Here is a 19157-nt window from a genome sequence, read left to right as displayed (position 1 = left end):
AAGAGAAATCCTTTAATGATGTAGATACCGGTATGTTCCACAATACACCTTTAAGTTGAACAGGAGACCTGTAGGTGAACAAGGGATCTGCTTGAATATCAACACAAGTTCTGACGTCAAAGTGATGTCATTTCCTTCCCCTCCGGCAGCTCAGTTCAGCTCCCCTTCTCTGTTGACTTGTTCTCCTTTCCCCCCTATGGGCTCTGGTCTAAAGTAGTGCACTAGAAAGGGAATAGGGTGCCATTTGGGATGCTGGCATACATTTGACACTCCCACTAGATGACATGACATCTCTGACTATCTGAAAACCCTTTCTCCTTGTCCATGTGACTCTTCTCTCCAGAACCATCAACATGATCAAGCTTCTCATACATGTAGCAACTCTACCACTATGGGTGACAGGTACTAAATCCCTCATGAAAGATAGATTTACTACTGAAATATATTGCTGTCAATATGCTGAGTAATACTGTATCTTTCATATGGTCTGTTTTCATCCACAGGGCTGTCACAAACAGACAAAGTTCACCAGACTCCTACTGCAATACTAAAAGGACCTGAAGACAAAGTTAATCTCACCTGCAGCCACACTGATTCAAATTACTACATGATACTGTGGTACCAACAGTCAGGCCAAAACACTGCTCTGAAACTCATTGGGTATGTGAGATACACCAGTCCAACTGTGGAAGATTCCTTTAAAGGGCGTTTTGATGTCAGTGGAGATGCTGCAGCTAATAAAATGGCGTATCTACATTTTCCCAAAGTGACAGAAGCTGAAGACAGTGCAGTGTATTTCTGTGCTGCTAGTGAAGCACAGTGTTTCACTATACCCTCTCTCCTCTACAAAAACCCTCTCTGATCCTCTCATATAATACTGACTACAGCTCTATACACCTGCACCTGTCTTCAACCACTTCAACAACACTTTGCTATGAACCATTAGATATCAGACAGATGGTAATGATACTGTTATAAGTGGCTAGTTTAGATGGTTTAGGTATGGGTGCCTGGACCAGGGCTGGTAGTATTGGAGGGCCCTATGGGGCCTGAGGCAGTGCCGGTGGTGTTGGAGGGCCCTAGGTGGCCTGGGCTATGGAATGTGGTATGGGAGGCACCTAGGGAACCTGGGCCAGGCTGAGTGGTAGAGACCTGAGGATGGCTGAGTGGTGGAGACCTGAGGATGGCTGAGTGGTAGAGACCTGAGGATGGCTGAGTGGTGGAGACCTGAGGATGGCTGAGTAGTAGAGACCTGAGGATGGCTGAGTAGTAGAGACCTGAGGATGGCTGAGTAGTAGAGACCATATCATGGCTGAGTGGTGGAGACCTGAGGATGGCTGAGTGGTGGAGACCTGAGGATGGCTGAGTAGTATAGACCTGAGGATGGCTGAGTAGTAGAGACCTGAGGATGGCTGAGTAGTAGAGACCTGAGGATGGCTGAGTAGTAGAGACCTGAGGATGAATGAGAGGTAGAGACATGAGTATGGCTGGGAGGAGGTATCAGAGTCATGTTGAGTTGGACTAGGCGCTCCACAGTAATCTAAAACAATGATAACTATCCTAAACAACAATACACAAGGAATGTTGACATTTGAGAGAGACATAATGCGAGGCATAAAGCAATCACAGCTGCTGATTGGGAGAGCTAGCGAAGACAACAACGGCTAAGACAAAAGCAGCTAATTTGCTAAGACAACAACGAGTAAGACCAAAGCAGCTAATCAGCTAAGACAACAACAACAGGTAAAATGGAGATGAAAGAGCAGAGAGGGTCAGTTAACTACACACAGGGCCTGAGTTGGAGGCTGGGGACAACAGATAAACAACAAATAAACAAAATGGAGTACTGTGATTAATGAACAGTCCAGCAGCCATCAGCTATGTAGCCAAGTGATCATAGGGTCCAGTGAACAGCAATAGATGGAACAGGGAAGCCGCTGGGTAGTCGTTACTACCTAGCAAGCGGGAGACACAGCGTTTAAAGTTAGCAGGCTGGGGCTAGTAGAAGCGCCTGCTCCGACGTCTGGCAAAGGCCGGTTGGGGGCACAGCGGATGGAGTTACGTCGGCAGACCAGTTGTGGTGGAACGGCGGGGCTTCGTGTCGACAAAGGGTTCAGGCCAATTGGTGAAAGAAGTATTGTGGTTGTAGTAATTTTGTTTGCTAGCTGTGAGATGCGCCTGGCTCACGGCTAACTGGTGCTAGCTTCAGGACAGGGGTGTTAGCCACAGCGATGATCCGATGCAACCGTCCAGAGCTTACTGCAAGGATCCGGTGGACTAGTGTAGTTCATGCAGTGTTGGGGAAGAGTCCGGAAGGCATCAGCTGTGTAGCCAAGTGATCACTGAGCGGGCCGGGAGGTGGGCCACTCTTTATCACTTTATCACAGTACTACGTCATACCAGACCAATGTCTGCCTGCTTGAATGCCAACAACTCAGATACACATTAAAACATGAAATGACCCATGGCATCGATAGGACCTCACTCAGAGATAAAATAATAGAACATTCAGAATGGGTGAATATTTCCTTTAACCATCAATCAACTACCTCCAGATATCAGTGCATCAGATCTCCCTCTCTGCTCTACTAAACCCTGCTTCCTGTCCCACATAGACTCCTCCTGCAGGGTTCATCTCAGGTCTCTGATGTTGTAGATGTTCTCATAAGGAGGCAGCATCCCTCTATAAGATCACTGAGATGAGTTGATGAGAAGCCACCTCTAATTCATGTAGAGTGGTTTGTCTGTCTCATTCTTTCTGTCTCCTTAACAGTGAGTCAACATGATCAGAATTCTTATCTCCATCACCATGGGTTACACAGCCTGGGCTGCAGGTATTCAGATCATTGATTTAATCAACTACTAATATCTTCACTTGATCGTGTTTTAAGTGAACATTTTCTTTATTTGTTGTTTCACCTCTTTCTCTCTCTTTCTCTTTCTCTTTCTCTCTCTCTCTCTCTCTCTCTCTCTCTCTCTCTCTCTCTCTCTCTCTCTCTCTCTCTCTCTCTCTCTCTTTCTCTCTCTCTTTCTCTCTCTCTCTTTCTCTCCCTAAAGGTTCTTCTCTCAGTAATCAGGTTCACCAAACACCTGCAGACCTGTACAAGAACCAGGGAGAGTCAGCTAAGATTTAGTGTTCACATAGTATATCAGGCTACAATCGTATCCTCTGGTACAAGCAATCAAACAGAGAATTTGTGTTTTTAGGATACATGATCGGGACATCTGCATCTCCTGAGGCTGGATTTGATATAGTAGGAGATGCTAGTGCAGGTGGTACCAGCACCTTAACCATCAAACAACTAACTCCAAATAGCAGTGCTGTGTATTACTGTGCTGCTAGTTTACACAGTGCATTAGATCTCCCTCTCTGCTCTACAAAAACCTCCTCACTGGTGTACTGTAGACTAATCACACCTGTATTAACATCACACTGTATCTGACTCTGATTCAATGCCAAAACACTCACCAGCTGGTCTAACAGAAAGGGGAGGTTCCCTCTGATATACAGGAGACCATGATACAGTATGGTATGATATCATGTCTTTCCTGTAGGTGGAGTTACAGCTCAACTAATACATGTGGACTCACCAGACACAGTACCACAGTAAACTATGGTGTGTAGTAAGGAGTCTGAGAGTTGAAGATCCATGTCCTTTTGAATGTTCATCTTGAATGTGGAACACACTCTCCCCAGCTACAACACCATACTGTGGTATCAGCAGGTGGAACACACTCTTCCCAGCTACAACACCATACTGTGGTATCAGCAGGTGGAACACACTCACCCCAGCTACAACACCATACTGTGTTTTCAGCAGTGTCAGTGTGCATGCCCCCAGCCAGCCACAAGAGTTGTTAAAGAGTGATGGGACAAGGACATCCCTGCCGACCAAACCCTTCCCTAACTCAGACGACTCCAATTGTGCATCACTTCATGGGTGTCCTGGTGGCGGCACAGTTCTTGAACCAGCATCTGTAGCAACACAATACTGTGATATCAGCAGGTGGAACACACTCTCCCCAGCTACAACACAGGTCTTGAACCAACATCTGTAGCAACACAATACTGTGATATCAGCAGGTGGAACACACTCTCCCCAGCTACAACACAGGTCTTGAACCAGCATCTGTAGCAACACAATACTGTGATATCAGCAGGTGGAACACACTCTCCCCAGCTACAACACAGGTCTTGAACCAACATCTGTAGCAACACAATACTGTGATATCAGCAGGTGGAACACACTCTCCCCAGCTACAACACAGGTCTTGAACCAACATCTGTAGAAACACAATACTGTGATATCAGCAGGTGGAACACACTCTCCCCAGCTACAACACAGGTCTTGAACCAGCATCTGTGGCAACACAATTTGCACTGCAGTGTTTTTGACTACCACGCCACTCAGGAGGCTCCATCCACAAAGATCTTAAAACCTCTTGAGGCTAGGGGGCACTATTTTTATGTTTGGAAAAATTAAGTAAGTAAACAGCCTATTTCTCAGGACCAGATGCTAGAATATGCATATAATTGACAGATTAGGATAGGAAACACTCTAAAGTTTCCAAAATTGTGTTTTTTGTTTTGCAATATTGCACTTGTGATTTCATGAATATGAATATGTTCTAGTAATATTATTTGACTGTGGCGCTATGCTATTCAGCGTTGCTGATGATAATTATACCAGATCCGGGATCAAGGCTGTCATTAGAAAAATCGAGGCTACTGAGTCTGCCGATAAGAATATGGTGATTGGCAGAGTCGAAAGCCTTGGCCAGGTCGATGAAGACGGCTGCACAGTTCTGTCTTTTATCGATGGCGGTTATGATATCTTTAGAACCTTGAGAGAAACCAGATTGCACAGCGGAGAAGGTACGGTGGGATTCAAGATGGTCAGTGATCTGTTTGTTCACTTGGCTTTTGAAGACCTTAGATAGGCAGGGCAGGATGGATATAGGTCTGTAACAGTTTGGGTCCAGGGTGTCTGCGGCAGCTTTCCAATCCTTGGGGATCTCAGACAATATGAAAGAGAGGTTGAACAGGCTGGTAATAGGGGTTGCGACAATGGTGGCGGATAGTTTCAGAAATAGAGGGTCCAGATTGTCAAGCCCAGCTGATTTGTACGGGTCCAGGTTTTGCAGCTCTTTCAGAACATCTGCTATCTGGATTTGGGTAAAGGAGAAGCTGAAGAGGCTTGGGCGAGTAGCTGCGGGGGGGGCGGAGCTGTTGGCCGAGGTTGGAGTAGCCAGGAGGAAGGCATGGCCAGACAATAAGTCTTGCAAATGGTTTAAGAGCTATCTGACAGACAGGACACAATGTGTGCGTTCTGATGGTGTTGAGTCTAGTTTCCAGGATATTAGGTGTACCACAGGGGTTAGTATTGGGACCAGTTCTCTTTACTATTCATATTAATAATATTGGTCTTTGTATTAAATCCCTTCATATGAATCTGTATGCAGGTTATATGGTTATGTTTGCTAATTAGGGTTAGGTGTCCCGGGACAAAGCCGACAACATCCGGTGAAATTGGAGGGTGCGCAATTCAAGTAAATATTTGTAATATTAAACATTCATGAACATACAAGTGTCTTATATCATTTAAAAGCTTAACTTCTTTTTAATCTAACTGCGTTGTCAGATTCCAAAAAGAATTTACGACCAAAGAATAAATCAAATCAAATCAAATTTTATTTGTCACATACACATGGTTAGCAGATGTTAATGTGAGTGTAGCGAAATGCTTGTGCTTCTAGTTCCGACAATGCAGTAATAACCAACAAGTAATCTAACTAACAATTCCAAAACTACTTTCTTATACACAGTGTAAGGGGATAAAGAATATGTACATAAGGATATATGAATGAGTGATGGTACAGAGCAGCATAGGCAAGATACAGTAGATGGTATCGAGTACAGTATATACATATGAGATGAGTATGTAAACAAAGTGGCATAGTTAAAGTGGCTAGTGATAGATGTATTACATAAGGATGCAGTCGATGATATAGAGTACAGAATATACGATTTTCAAAAGGTTAGTGAATTATTTTACTTTTAATCCTGCTTGTGTGATTGCATCTATTGTTATCTATCTATTGAGATATGCAATTGTCTGTTGACGGTGCCCCACATCAACATATTTTTCAACCAGCACAAGCTTCACAAAATCACAAATAGTTATAAAATAAATCACTTACCTCTGAAGATCTTCCTCTGTTTGCAATCACAAGGGTCCCAGCTACAACCTGAATGGTTGTTTTGTTCGATAAAATCCATCTTTATATCCCAAAAAGTCAATTTAGTTGGCGGCATTGATTTCAGTAATTCTCAACAGACAGACAAAGGAGTCCAAAAAGCAACCACTAAACTTCGTCCAAACAAGTCAAACGATGTTTCTGTTCATCTATCTAAAATTTAAATAAAATATAATGTTTCATACGGAAAGAAGTATGTTCAATAGGAAAGGCAAATTCATTAGCGCAACATCTGCTCGCACGCCAAAAGATTGATTTACTGATATTCAGGAAACTAGACCCTAGACCAGAGAGGTTTTAAGATATTTCACAGACCAAAACGTATAAGATCTCCAAAGCCTGTGTTCACTTCAGACCTTATATCACAAAACCCCATTATTTTCACCCTTCATTTCTCCCATAGCAATGGTCAACAAACCAGAGGTAGAAAATGCTGACTCATTTCAGTGTTTTAGGACTACAAGCTGGTGAGCTCTATAGGATAGAATATAATATGTAAAGAGCTGATGGTCTCATCATGGACTGTAGGGGGACCTCTAACTTTAATAATGTGAATGTCTCTACAGTCTGAACCACTAATTAGCATGATGTATTCAGATCATCAGTCCCTCCCACTTCACTGACATGTTGAATATGGTGGAACCTGGTCTACTGATTGTCATCTATTCATCTATGTGACACTCCTCTTGTTTTATATACATTGATACCAGACTCTTTCCAGCACTCTCACATATAACGTGATCAAACATGTTCACATGTCTCTTCTCTGTTACTGTCTCACTGCTCTGTGCTGCAGGTATAGTTTCATAAGGTTTCATTTATTTAACAAGGAAAGTTAAGAACAAAATTCTTATTTACAATGAAGGACTTCTCTAGTTATAGATATTGATGTTTCCAAGCATATGTGGACTTCAACTGAGTCTTGATTTGTTCAGGCCTAACTGTACCTAACTCTGTTGATTTCATTCTCACTGTATCCTTACAGGTCTTGTTGAGGGGAGTGAAGTCACTCAGACACCCACCATACTCTGGGAACTGAAAGACAGTGATGCTCTGATGAACTGCAGTCACACTAAGGGATCTAGCTACTTCCAGATGTACTGGTACAGACATCTTCCAGGAGAGGGAATGAAGCAGGTAGTCTTCATTACTCCCAGTTCTCAACCTGACTATTCAGGGGAATTCAGTAAAGACAAATTCTCAGCCAGAAAGGCTGTAGCTGAGAGTGGATCTTTCACAGTGAAGAAGTTGGAGACAGGAGACAGTGGAATGTACTTCTGTGCTGTGAGTCAACACAGTGATACAGACAACAAGTACAGCTGCACACAAACCCCAGTATTTCAACAGGATGTAATATAACATGTAAAGAGATGGTCTCATCACATACTGTAGGGGGACCTCTAACTCTAGTTCTTCTAATGTCTGATGGTCTCATCACATACTGTAGGGGGACCTCTAACTCTAGTTCTTCTAATGGCTGATGGTCTCATCACATACTGTAGGGGGACCTCTAACTCTAGTTCTTCTAATGTCTGATGGTCTCATCACATACTGTAGGGGGACCTCTAACTCTAGTTCTTCTAATGTCTGATGGTCTCATCACATACTGTAGGGGGACCTCTAACTCTAGTTCTTCTAATGTCTGATGGGTTCATTGTCATGATCATGTAATCAGTCATGTTCACAGTGAGGTCCTATGAGCAAGCTTCACAGTACAGGCTTCCTGACACTCCCTTTAACACTGTCACTATCCACCACCCTGAAGGAAACATGCTACTACAACAGCCAATCTCCTTTCACCTCAGAGCTTCCTCCAGGAGACACTCATATCACATCATCATCGTCTTCCTCAGCATATTCATCATCTTCATCATTATCTTTTTCTTCATCATGATGTTCAGAGTTCTGATTCACCTGGCAGCTCTACCACTCTGGGTGACAGGTATTACATCACTTAAGATGAGAAGCATAACGATACTACGAATGTTATCAAACTGAATAAAATATCCTTTCTCTTGCTCCATCTTTCTCAACTTCTCTCCTCTCTCCGTCTCTCCTCTCTTTCTCTATCACCTTCTCTCCTCTCTCTGTCTCTCTCTCTCCCTCTCTCTCCTCTCTCTCTCCTTCTCTCCCCTCTTCTCTCTCTCCCTCTCTCTCCCTCTCCTCTCTCTCTCTCTCTCTGTCCACAGGGCAGGTGTTTAGTAGCATGGTTCATCAGAGGCCTGTGGCACTAACAGAAGGTCCTGGAGGAGACGTTCAACTCACCTGCAGCCATACGATCCCTAACTACTACGTGATACTATGGTACAAACAGTCAGCAGGAGACACTGCTATGAAACTCATTGGTTATGCATATACCAAGTTAATAACCATGGAGAAATCATTTGAAAAGCACTTCAATGTGAGTGGAGATGGTGGGAAAGAGGCTTATCTTCATCTATTGAGTCTGAGAGGACCTGAACACTGTGCAGTTTATTACTGTGCAGCCAGCCAACACAGTGATGTAGACTTCCTCCTGTTCTCTACTAAAACCCTGTCTGATGGTAATATTAGACCACGGCTCAGAACACCTGCATCTGAGGTTTGACTTTGACTCAATGCCAATGAATAAACACAGATGGATGATGGCATAAGGTGATATCTGTCCTAGTACAGTATACCAGTATTTACAGTTTACTGTCACCACTCATTAACATACATTATGCAATGTTACAATGTCATATTCCATTACTCCATTTCTATCTCTCCCCTCTCTCTCTCTCTCTCTCTCTCTCTCTCTCTCTCTCTCTCTCTCTCTCTCTCTCTATCTCTCCCCTCTCTCTCTCTCTATCTCTCCCCTCTCTCTCTATCTCTCCCCTCTCTCTCAATTCAATTCAATTCAATGGCTTTATTGGCATGGGAAACATGTGTTAACATTGCCAAAGCAAGTGAGGTAGACAACATACAAAGTGAATATATAAAGTGAAAAACAACAAAAATTAACAGTAAACATTACACATACAGAAGTTTCAAAACAGTAAAGACATTACAAATGTCATATTATATATATATACAGTGTTCTAACAATGTACAAATGGCTAAAGGACACAAGATAAAATAAATAAGCATAAATATGGGTTGTGTTTACAATGGTGTTTGTTCTTCACTGGTTGCCCTTTTCTCGTGGCAACAGGTCACAAATCTTGCTGCTGTGATGGCACACTGTGGAATTTCACCCAGTAGATATGGGAGTTTTTCAAAATTGGATTTGTTTTCGAATTCTTTGTGGATCTGTGTAATCTGAGGGAAATATGTCTCTCTAATATGGTCATACATTGGGCAGGAGGTTAGGAAGTGCAGCTCAGTTTCCACCTCATTTTGTGGGCAGTGAGCACATAGCCTGTCTTCTCTTGAGAGCCATGTCTGCCTACGGCGGCCTTTCTCAATAGCAAGGCTATGCTCACTGAGTCTGTACATAGTCAAGGCTTTCCTTAATTTTGGGTCAGTCACAGTGGTCAGGTATTCTGCCGCTGTGTACTCTCTGTGTAGGGCCAAATAGCATTCTAGTTTGCTCTGTTTTTTTGTTAATTCTTTCCAATGTGTTAAGTAGTTATCTTTTTGTTTTCTCATGATTTGGTTGGGTCTAATTGTGCTGCTGTCCTGGGGCTCTGTAGTGTGTGTTTGTGTTTGTGAACAGAGCCCCAGGACCAGCTTGCTTAGGGGACTCTTCTCCAGGTTCATCTCTCTGTAGGTGATGGCTTTGTTATGGAAGGTTTGTGAATCGCTTCCTTTTAGGTGGTTGTAGAATTTAACAGCTCTTTTCTGGATTTTGATAATTAGTGGGTATCGGCCTAATTCTGCTCTGCATGCATTATTTGGTGTTCTACGTTGTACACGGAGGATATTTTTGCAGAATTCTGCGTGCAGAGTCTCAATTTGGTGTTTGTCCCATTTTGTGAAGTCTTGGTTGGTGAGCGGACCCCAGACCTCACAACCATAAAGGGCAATGGGCTCTATGACTGATTCAAGTATTTTTAGCCAAATCCTAATTGGTATGTTGAAATGTATGTTTCTTTTGATGGCATAGAATGCCCTTCTTGCCTTGTCTCTCAGATCGTTCACAGCTTTGTGGAAGTTACCTGTGGTGCTGATGTTTAGGCCAAGGTATGTATAGTTTTTTGTGTGCTCTAGGGCAACAGTGTCTAGATGGAATTTGTATTTGTGGTCCTGGTGACTGGACCTTTTTTGGAACACCATTATTTTGGTCTTACTGAGATTTACTGTCAGGGCCCAGGTCTGACAGAATCTGTGCATAAGATCTAGGTGCTGCTGTAGGCCCTCCTTGGTTGGTGACAGAAGCACCAGATCATCAGCAAACAGCAGACATTTGACTTCGGATTCTAGCAGGGGGAGGCCGGGTGCTGCAGACTTTTCTAGTGCCCTCGCCAATTCGTTGATATATATGTTGAAGAGGGTCTCTATCTCTCTCTCTCTCTCTCACTCTATCTCTCCCCTATCTCTCTCTCTCTCTATCTCTCTCTCTCTCTCACTCTCACAGTTCTGGTCTGAAGTCAGTGCATTGTACTACTGTTCTGACCTGAAGTCAGTGCAGTGTATTACTGTTCTGATCTGAAGTCAGTCCAGTGATGTAGATCCCCTTCTCTCTTCTCCAAAAGCCCCTTCTGATCCTTTCCTCCATAACTGCAGTGTACATCAACACCCAGCACACCTGCTGTCCACCGCTGTAGATGTCTGAGCACATGGAGGAAGTTGATATCAAACCTCAAATTACATCCTGTGTCTAGTTTGAAGGCTGCAGAATCTATAACACAGATCAGATCTAAAGACTAAAAAAGTCTTTAATGATGTAGATACCGGTATGTTCCACAATACACCTTTAAGTTGAACAGGAGACCTGTAGGTGAACAAGGGATCTGCTTGAATATCAACACAAGTTCTGACGTCAAAGTGATGTCATTTCCTTCCCCCCCGGCAGCTCAGTTCAGCTCCCCTTCTCTGTTGACTTGTTCTCCTTTCCCCCCTATGGGCTCTGGTCTAAAGTAGTGCACTAGAAAGGGAATAGGGTGACATTTGGGATGCTGACATACATTTGACACTCCCACTAGATGACATGACATCTCTGACTATCTGAAAACCCTTTCTCCTTGTCCATGTGACTCTTCTCTCCAGAACCATCAACATGATCAAGCTTCTCATACATGTAGCAACTCTACCACTATGGGTGACAGGTACTAAATCCCTCATGAAAGATAGATTTACTACTGAAATATATTGCTGTCAATATGCTGAGTAATACTGTATATTTCAGATGGTCTGTTTTCATCCACAGGGCTGTCACAAACAGACAAAGTTCACCAGACTCCTGCTGCAATACTAAAAGGACCTGAAGACAATGTTAATCTCACCTGCAGCCACACTGTTTCAAATTACAACATGATACTGTGGTACCAACAGTCAGCCCAAAACACTGCTCTGAAACTCATTGGGTATGTGTGGAACACCAGTCCAACTGTGGAAGATTCCGTTAAAGGGCGTTTTGATGTCAGTGGAGATGCTGCAGCTAATAAAATGGCGTATCTACATTTTCCCAAAGTGACAGAAGCTGAAGACAGTGCAGTGTATTTCTGTGCTGCTAGTGAAGCACAGTGTTTCACTATACCCTCTCTCCTCTACAAAAACCCTCTCTGATCCTCTCATATAATACTGACTACAGCTCTATACACCTGCACCTGTCTTCAACCACTTCAACAACACTTTGCTATGAACCATTAGATATCAGACAGATGGTAATGATGCTGTTATAAGTGACTAGTTTAGATGGTTTAGGTGCACTTCCTCAGTTCTCCACCAGGAGGGAGTGTTTCTCAACACACATTTAGAAGATGCTGTATTTATTTATTTATTTTATTTTTTTCACCTTTTTTTAACCAGGTAAGCTAATTGAGAACAAGATCTCATTTTCAACTGCGACCTGGCCAAGATAAAGCAAAGCAGTATGACAGAAACAACAACACAGAGTTAAACAAGCGTACAATAACTCAATAGAAAAAAAAGAAAGTGATGAAAACCTGCCTCAGAGCGCTCAGGACCTCAGACTGGGGAAAAGGCTCACCTTCCAACAGGAAGGAGTCTCCAGTTTCAGCGATTTTTGCAATTCGTTCCAGTCACTGGTAGCAGAGAACTGGAAGGAAAGGCGGCCAAAGGAGGAATTGGCTTTGGGTGTGTCCGTTGAAATATACCTGCTGGAGCGCATGCTACGGGTGGTTGCTGCTATGGTGACCAGTGAGCTGACATAAGGCGGGGCTTTACCTATTAAAGACTTATAGATGACCTGGAGCCAGTGTCTTTGGCGACAATTATGAAGCGAGGGCCAGCCAACGAGAGCATACAGTTTGCAGTGGTGCCTTCCTGACCATCTTAAATAAGCATGCCCCTTTCAAAAAATGTAGAACTAAGAACAGATATAGCCCTTGGTTCACTCCAGACCTGACTGCCCTCAAACAGCACAAAAACATCCTGTGGCGTACTGCACTAGCATCGAATAGCCCCCGTGATATGCAACTTTTCAGGAAAGTCAGGAGCCAATACACACAGTCAGTTAGGAAAGCAAAGGCATGTTTTTTCAAACAGAAATTTGCATCCTGTGGCTCTAACTCCAAAACGTTCTGGGACACTGTAAAGTCCATGGAGAATAAGAGCACCTCATCCCAGATGCCCACTGCACTAGGGCTAGGAAACACTGTCACCACCGATAAATCCATGATAATCGAGAATTTCAATAAGCATTTCTTTACGGCTGGCCATGCTTTCCTCCTGGCTACCCCTACCCCGGTCTACAGGCCTGCACCGCCCGCAGCTACTTGCCTCCCCAGCTTCTCCTTCACCCAAATCCAGATAGCAGATATTCTGAAACAGCTGCAAAACCTGGACCTGTGTGAATCAGCTGGGCTAGACAATCTGGACCCTCTCTTTCTAAAATTATCCGCCGCCATTGTTCTAACCCCTATTACTAGTCTGTTCAACCTTTTTTTCGTATCGTCTGAAATTCCCAAAAAATTGGAAAGCTGGTCATCCCCCTCTTCAAAGGGGGTGACAATCTAGACCCAAACTGTTACAGACCTATATCCATCCTGCCCTGCCTTTCTAAAGTCTTCAAAAGCCAAGTTAACAAACAGATCCCTGACCATTTCGAATCCCACCTTACCTTCTTCGCTGTGCAATCCGGTTTCCAAGCTGGTCACGGGTGGACCTCAGCCACGCTCAAGGTCCTAAACGATATCATAACCGCCATCGATAAAAGACAGTGCAGCCATCTTCATCAACCTGGCCAAGGCTTTTGACTCTGTCAATCACCACATTCTTATCGGCAGACTCAACAGCCTTGGTATCTCAAATGACTGCCTCGGCTGGTTCACCAACTATTTCTCAGATAGGATTCAATGTGTCAAATCGGAGGGCCTGTTGTCCGGTCCTCTGGCAGTCTCTATAGGGGTGCCGCAGGGTTAAGTTCTCGGGCCGACTCTCTTCTCTGTATACATCAATGATGTCGCTCTTGCTGCGGGTGATTCCTTGATCCACCTCTACGCAGACGACACCATTCTGTATACATCTGGCCCCTCTTTGGACACTGTGTTAACAAACCTCCAAACGAGCTTCAATGCCATACAACACTCCTTCCGTGGCCTCCAACTGCTCTGAAACGCGAGTAAATTTAAATGCATGCTCTTCAACCGATCTCTGCCCGCACCCGGCCGCCCGACTAGCATCACTACTCTGGACGGTTCTGACTTAGAATCTGTGGACAACTACAAATACCTAGGTGTCTGGCTAGACTTTAAACTCACCTTCCAGACTCATATTAAGCTTCTCCAATCCAAAATTAAATCTAGAATCGGCTTCCTATTTCGTAACAAAGCCTCCTTCACTCATGTTGCCAAACATACCCACGTAAAACTGACAGTCCTACCAATCCTCGACTTCCGTGATGTGATTTACAAAAAAGCCTCCAACACTCCACTCAGCAAACTGTATGCAGTCTATCACAGGGCCATCCGTTTTGTCACCAAAGCCCCATATACCACCAGCTACAACACCATACTGTGGTATCAGCAGGTGGAACACACTCTCCCCAGCTACAACACCATACTGTGGTATCAGCAGGTGGAACACACTCTCCCCAGCTACAACACCATACTGTGGTATCAGCAGGTGGAACACACTCTCCCCAGCTACAACACCATACTGTGGTATCAGCAGGTGGAACACACTCTCCCCAGCTACAACACCATACTGTGGTATCAGCAGGTGGAACACACTCTCCCCAGCTACAACACCATACTGTGGTATCAGCAGGTGGAACACACTCTCCCCAGCTACAACACCATACTGTGGTATCAGCAGGTGGAACACACTCTCCCCAGCTACAACACCATACTGTGGTATCAGCAGGTGGAACACACTCTCCCCAGCTACAACACCATACTGTGGTATCAGCAGGTGGAACACACTCTCCCCAGCTACAACACCATACTGTGGTATCAGCAGGTGGAACACACTCTCCCCAGCTACAACACCATACTGTGGTATCAGCAGGTGGAACACACTCTCCCCAGCTACAACACCATACTGTGGTATCAGCAGGTGGAACACACTCTCCCCAGCTACAACACCATACTGTGGTATCAGCAGGTGGAACACACTCTCCCCAGCTACAACACCATACTGTGGTATCAGCAGGTGGAACACACTCTCCCCAGCTACAACACCATACTGTGGTATCAGCAGGTGGAACACACTCTCCCCAGCTACAACACCATACTGTGGTATCAGCAGGTGGAACACACTCTCCACAGCTACAACACCATACTGTGGTATCAGCAGGTGGAACACACTCTCCACAGCTACAACACCATACTGTGGTATCAGCAGGTGGAACACACTCTCCCCAGCTACAACACCATACTGTGGTATCGGCAGGTGGAACACACTCTCCCCAGCTACAACACCATACTGTGGTATCAGCAGGTGGAACACACTCTCCACAGCTACAACACCATACTGTGGTATCAGCAGGTGGAACACACTCTCCACAGCTACAACACCATACTGTGGTATCAGCAGGTGGAACACACTCTCCCCAGCTACAACACCATACTGTGGTATCGGCAGGTGGAACACACTCTCCCCAGCTACAACACCATACTGTGGTATCGGCAGGTGGAACACACTCTCCCCAGCTACAACACCATACTGTGGTATCGGCAGGTGGAACACACTCTCCCCAGCTACAACACCATACTGTGGTATCGGCAGGTGAAGCTGCTCTGATATATCTACCATGATGGGGTAAACCTAGAGACTGATAGCAGTGTCTTAGACCGCTGCACCACTCGGGAGGCTCACTCCAAAAAGTTCTTAATGTTTATCAATTGCCTTGCTCAACGTATCAACATACTAAAATACTACACAGGACTCTTAAAGAATTTAATTGAAATGTTAATTGTTATTTTGGATCACAGAGACAATGAGAAAATATGGAAAAATAAATAATGAAATGCCCGAGCACCAAGTAATACATTTGGGCCAGATTACTCTCACCGGAATCAGCCCGATATCAATCCCCACATCCTAGCCATAAGTAATACGTGACATTACATACTTTCGGGGAAAATAGACTTTCCCTAGGCATTCAACACCATTGACCATTCCCTACTCATTCATAAACTATCTGTAATGGGCCTGGACAATAAGTCTTGCAAATGGTTTAAGAGCTATTTGACAGACAGGACACAATGTGTGTGATGGTGTTGAGTCTAGTTTCCAGGATATTAGGTGTACCACAGGGGTTAGTATTGGGACCAGTTCTCTTTACTATTCATATGAATAATATTGGTCTTTGTATTAAATCCCTTCATATTAATCTGTATGCAGATGATATGGTTATGTATGCCATAGAACTGACCGTTAAAGCTACAGTGCCTTCAGAAAGTATTTATACCCCTTGACTTCTTCCACATTTTGTTGTGTAAGAGCTTGATTTCAAAATGGACTAAATAGATTTTTCTTCTCACCCATGTGCACCCATTACCCCTTAATGACAATGTGAAAACATGTTTTTAGAAATGTTTGCAAATGCATTGTAAATGACATACTTATGTAAATTAGATTTTTCTGTATCAACACCCCTGAGTCTCACACTCCATATATAATCTCCCAGTCATTTATTGGGGATTTACAAACGTTTCGGCATCACTGTTCCTTCTTCATGTTAATCAATGCTAGACAACCATTTTCAGATCTTGCCATAGATTTTCATGCAGATTTATGTCAAAACTGTAACTTGGCTTCTCAGGAACATTATCTGTACTCTTGGTAAGCAAAGCAACTCCAGTGTAGATTTGGCCTTGTGTTTTAGGTTACTGTACTGCTGAAAGGTACGTTCCAGTGTAGATCTGGCCTTGTGTTTTAGGTTACTGTACTGCTGAAAAAATGTGAAGTTATTGTACAGACCAAAACGTACAAGATCTCCAAAGCCTGTGTTAACTTCAGACCTTATATCCCAAAACCCCATTATTTTCCCCTTCATTTCTCCCATAGCAATGGTCAACAAACCAGAGGTAGAAAATGCTGACTCATTTCAGTGTTTTAGGACTACAAGCTGGCGAGCTCTTGACTTGACTTGGATGGACCATCCAAGATGGCGTAGCAGTAAGTCGTCCTGTCGTCCTGTCGTCCTGTCGTGTCGTGTCCCTGTATATTTCGTTTATTTTTCGTTTATTTTTCGTTTTTTACATAGCTATCCCTTTAAAAACATTTTGCTAAACCTAAGCTTCCAAATACGCTGGATCTTCACAACTAGCTATCTAGCTAAACCGCAACCCCGGATGATTACCCCTGGCTAGCGTTTCCACCCACTTAGCTTGAAGCTAGCCCGGCCTGCGCTACCACCGTAGCATACTCCTGAGCTACAATACCCGGGCCCACGACCGGTCTATCGATGTCACCGCATGAAGAGGAATAAACAGACTCACCCCATCGCGACGTCCCCCAAAGGCTAACTCTCTAGCCCTCGCTATCTCCCTGCTTGCTAATTCGGCCTGCTAACTGCTAGCTTGTCCATCTCCGGTCCGCTAACTGCTACCTTGTCTAGCCCGGGCCTACAAACTGTTAGCTTGTTAGCACAGGCCTGCTAACCGCCTGAATCGCCGCGTCCCAAACGCCCACCGGACCCATATTTACTTTCTATCTCTTTTGACTTTTAATTTGTTTATACCTTCCGGAAACCTGCCTCACCCAATGTGATACGGAATCGCTATTATTTTTTATTTATTTTTAGAACACACTCAAGAACCTCCAGAAGCTAACCAGCTAACTAGCTACAAGCTATTTAGTCATTGTTAGTTTTTTTACATGGATAACACTCGCCAGTCCAGCTTCCCTGCCCCATCCACCGCTGCCCCCTGGACACTGATCTCTTGGCTACATAGCTGATGCACGCTGGACTGTCCATTAATCACCGTACTCCATTCTGCTTGTTTGTTTTATCTGTTGGCCCCGTTGCCTAGTCTACGCCATTTTACCTGCTGTTGTTGTGCTAGCTGATTAGCTGTTGTCTCACCTACTGTTTTAGCTAGCTTTCCCAATTCAACACCTGTGATTACTGTATGCCTCGCTGATTGTCTCTCTCAAATGTCAATATGCCTTGTATACTGTTGTTCAGGTTAGTTATCATTGTTTTAGTTCACAATGGAGCCCCTAGTTCCACTCTTCATACCCCTGATAACTCCTTTGTCCCACCTCCCACACATGCGGTGACCTCACCCATTACTACCAGCATGTCCAGAGATACAACCTCTCTCATCATCACCCAGTGCCTGGGCTTACCTCCGCTGTACCCGCACCCCACCATACCCCTGTCTGCGCATTATGCCCTGAATATATTCTACCATGCCCAGAAACCTGCTCCTCTTATTCTCTGTCCCCAACGCTCTAGGCGACCAGTTTTGATAGCCTTTAGCCGCACCCTCATACTACTCCTTCTCTGTTCCGCGGGTGACGTGGAGGTAAACCCAGGCCCTGCATGTCCCCAGGCACCCTCATTTGTTGACTTCTGTGATCGAAAAAGCCTTGGTTTCATGCATGTCAACATCAGAAGCCTCCTCCCTAAGTTTGTCTTACTCACTGCTTTAGCACACTCTGCTAACCCTGATGTCCTTGCTGTGTCTGAATCCTGGCTCAGGAAGGCCACCAAAAATTCCGAGATTTCCATACCCAACTATAACATCTTCCGTCAAGATAGAACTGCCAAAGGGGGAGGAGTTGCAGTTTACTGCAGAGATAGCCTGCAAAGTAATGTCATACTTTCCAGGTCCATACCCAAACAGTTCGAACTACTAATTTTGAAAATTACTCTCTCCAGAAATAAGTCTCTCACGGTTGCCGCCTGCTACCGACCCCCCTCAGCTCCCAGCTGTGCCCTGGACACCATTTGTGAATTGATCGCCCCCCATCTAGCCTCAGAGTTTGTTCTGTTAGGTGACCTAAACTGGGATATGCTTAACACCCCGCCAGTCCTACAATCTAAGCTAGATGCCCTCAATCTCACACAAATCATCAAGGAACCCACCAGGTACAACCCTAACTCTGTAAACAAGGGCACCCTCATAGACGTCATCCTGACCAACTGGCCCTCCAAATACACCTCTGCTGTCTTCAACCAGGATCTCAGCGATCACTGCCTCATTGCCTGTATCCGCTACGGAGCCGCAGTCAAACGACCACCCCTCATCACTGTCAAACGCTCCCTAAAACACTTCTGTGAGCAGGCCTTTCTAATCGACCTGGCCCGGGTATCCTGGAAGGACATTGACCTCATCCCGTCAGTTGGGGATGCCTGGTCA

At 44.5% G+C, this 19157-nt stretch overlaps 1 protein-coding gene across 1 annotated transcript; it reads left to right on the top strand.

Annotated features, from left to right (window-relative positions):
• Positions 1-7915: 7915 nt before the first annotated feature.
• On the top strand, positions 7916-9034 carry LOC116353322 (uncharacterized). The gene is made up of 2 exons (XM_031787663.1): positions 7916-8200; positions 8448-9034. Exons 1-2 carry the CDS (start codon positions 7936-7938, stop codon positions 8843-8845), a joined length of 663 nt encoding a protein of 220 aa, XP_031643523.1. The 5' UTR covers positions 7916-7935; the 3' UTR covers positions 8846-9034.
• The last annotated feature ends 10123 nt before the right edge of the window (positions 9035-19157 follow it).

This window comes from Oncorhynchus kisutch, linkage group LG14 (assembly GCF_002021735.2).
Source record: "Oncorhynchus kisutch isolate 150728-3 linkage group LG14, Okis_V2, whole genome shotgun sequence".
NCBI classification, from domain to species: domain Eukaryota; kingdom Metazoa; phylum Chordata; class Actinopteri; order Salmoniformes; family Salmonidae; genus Oncorhynchus; species Oncorhynchus kisutch.
This window is presented reverse-complemented; position numbering and strand designations above follow the sequence as displayed.

What these genes read in the sequence shown, in the direction of transcription:
- LOC116353322 (XM_031787663.1), top strand. Translation starts at nt 7,936, where the DNA reads ATGTTCACAGTGAGGTCCTATGAGCAAGCTTCACAGTACAGGCTTCCT. An exon ending in TCTACCACTCTGGGTGACAG is followed by an intron (nt 8,201 to 8,447) that starts GTATTACATCAC and finishes CTCTGTCCACAG; the next exon opens with GGCAGGTGTTTAGTAGCATG.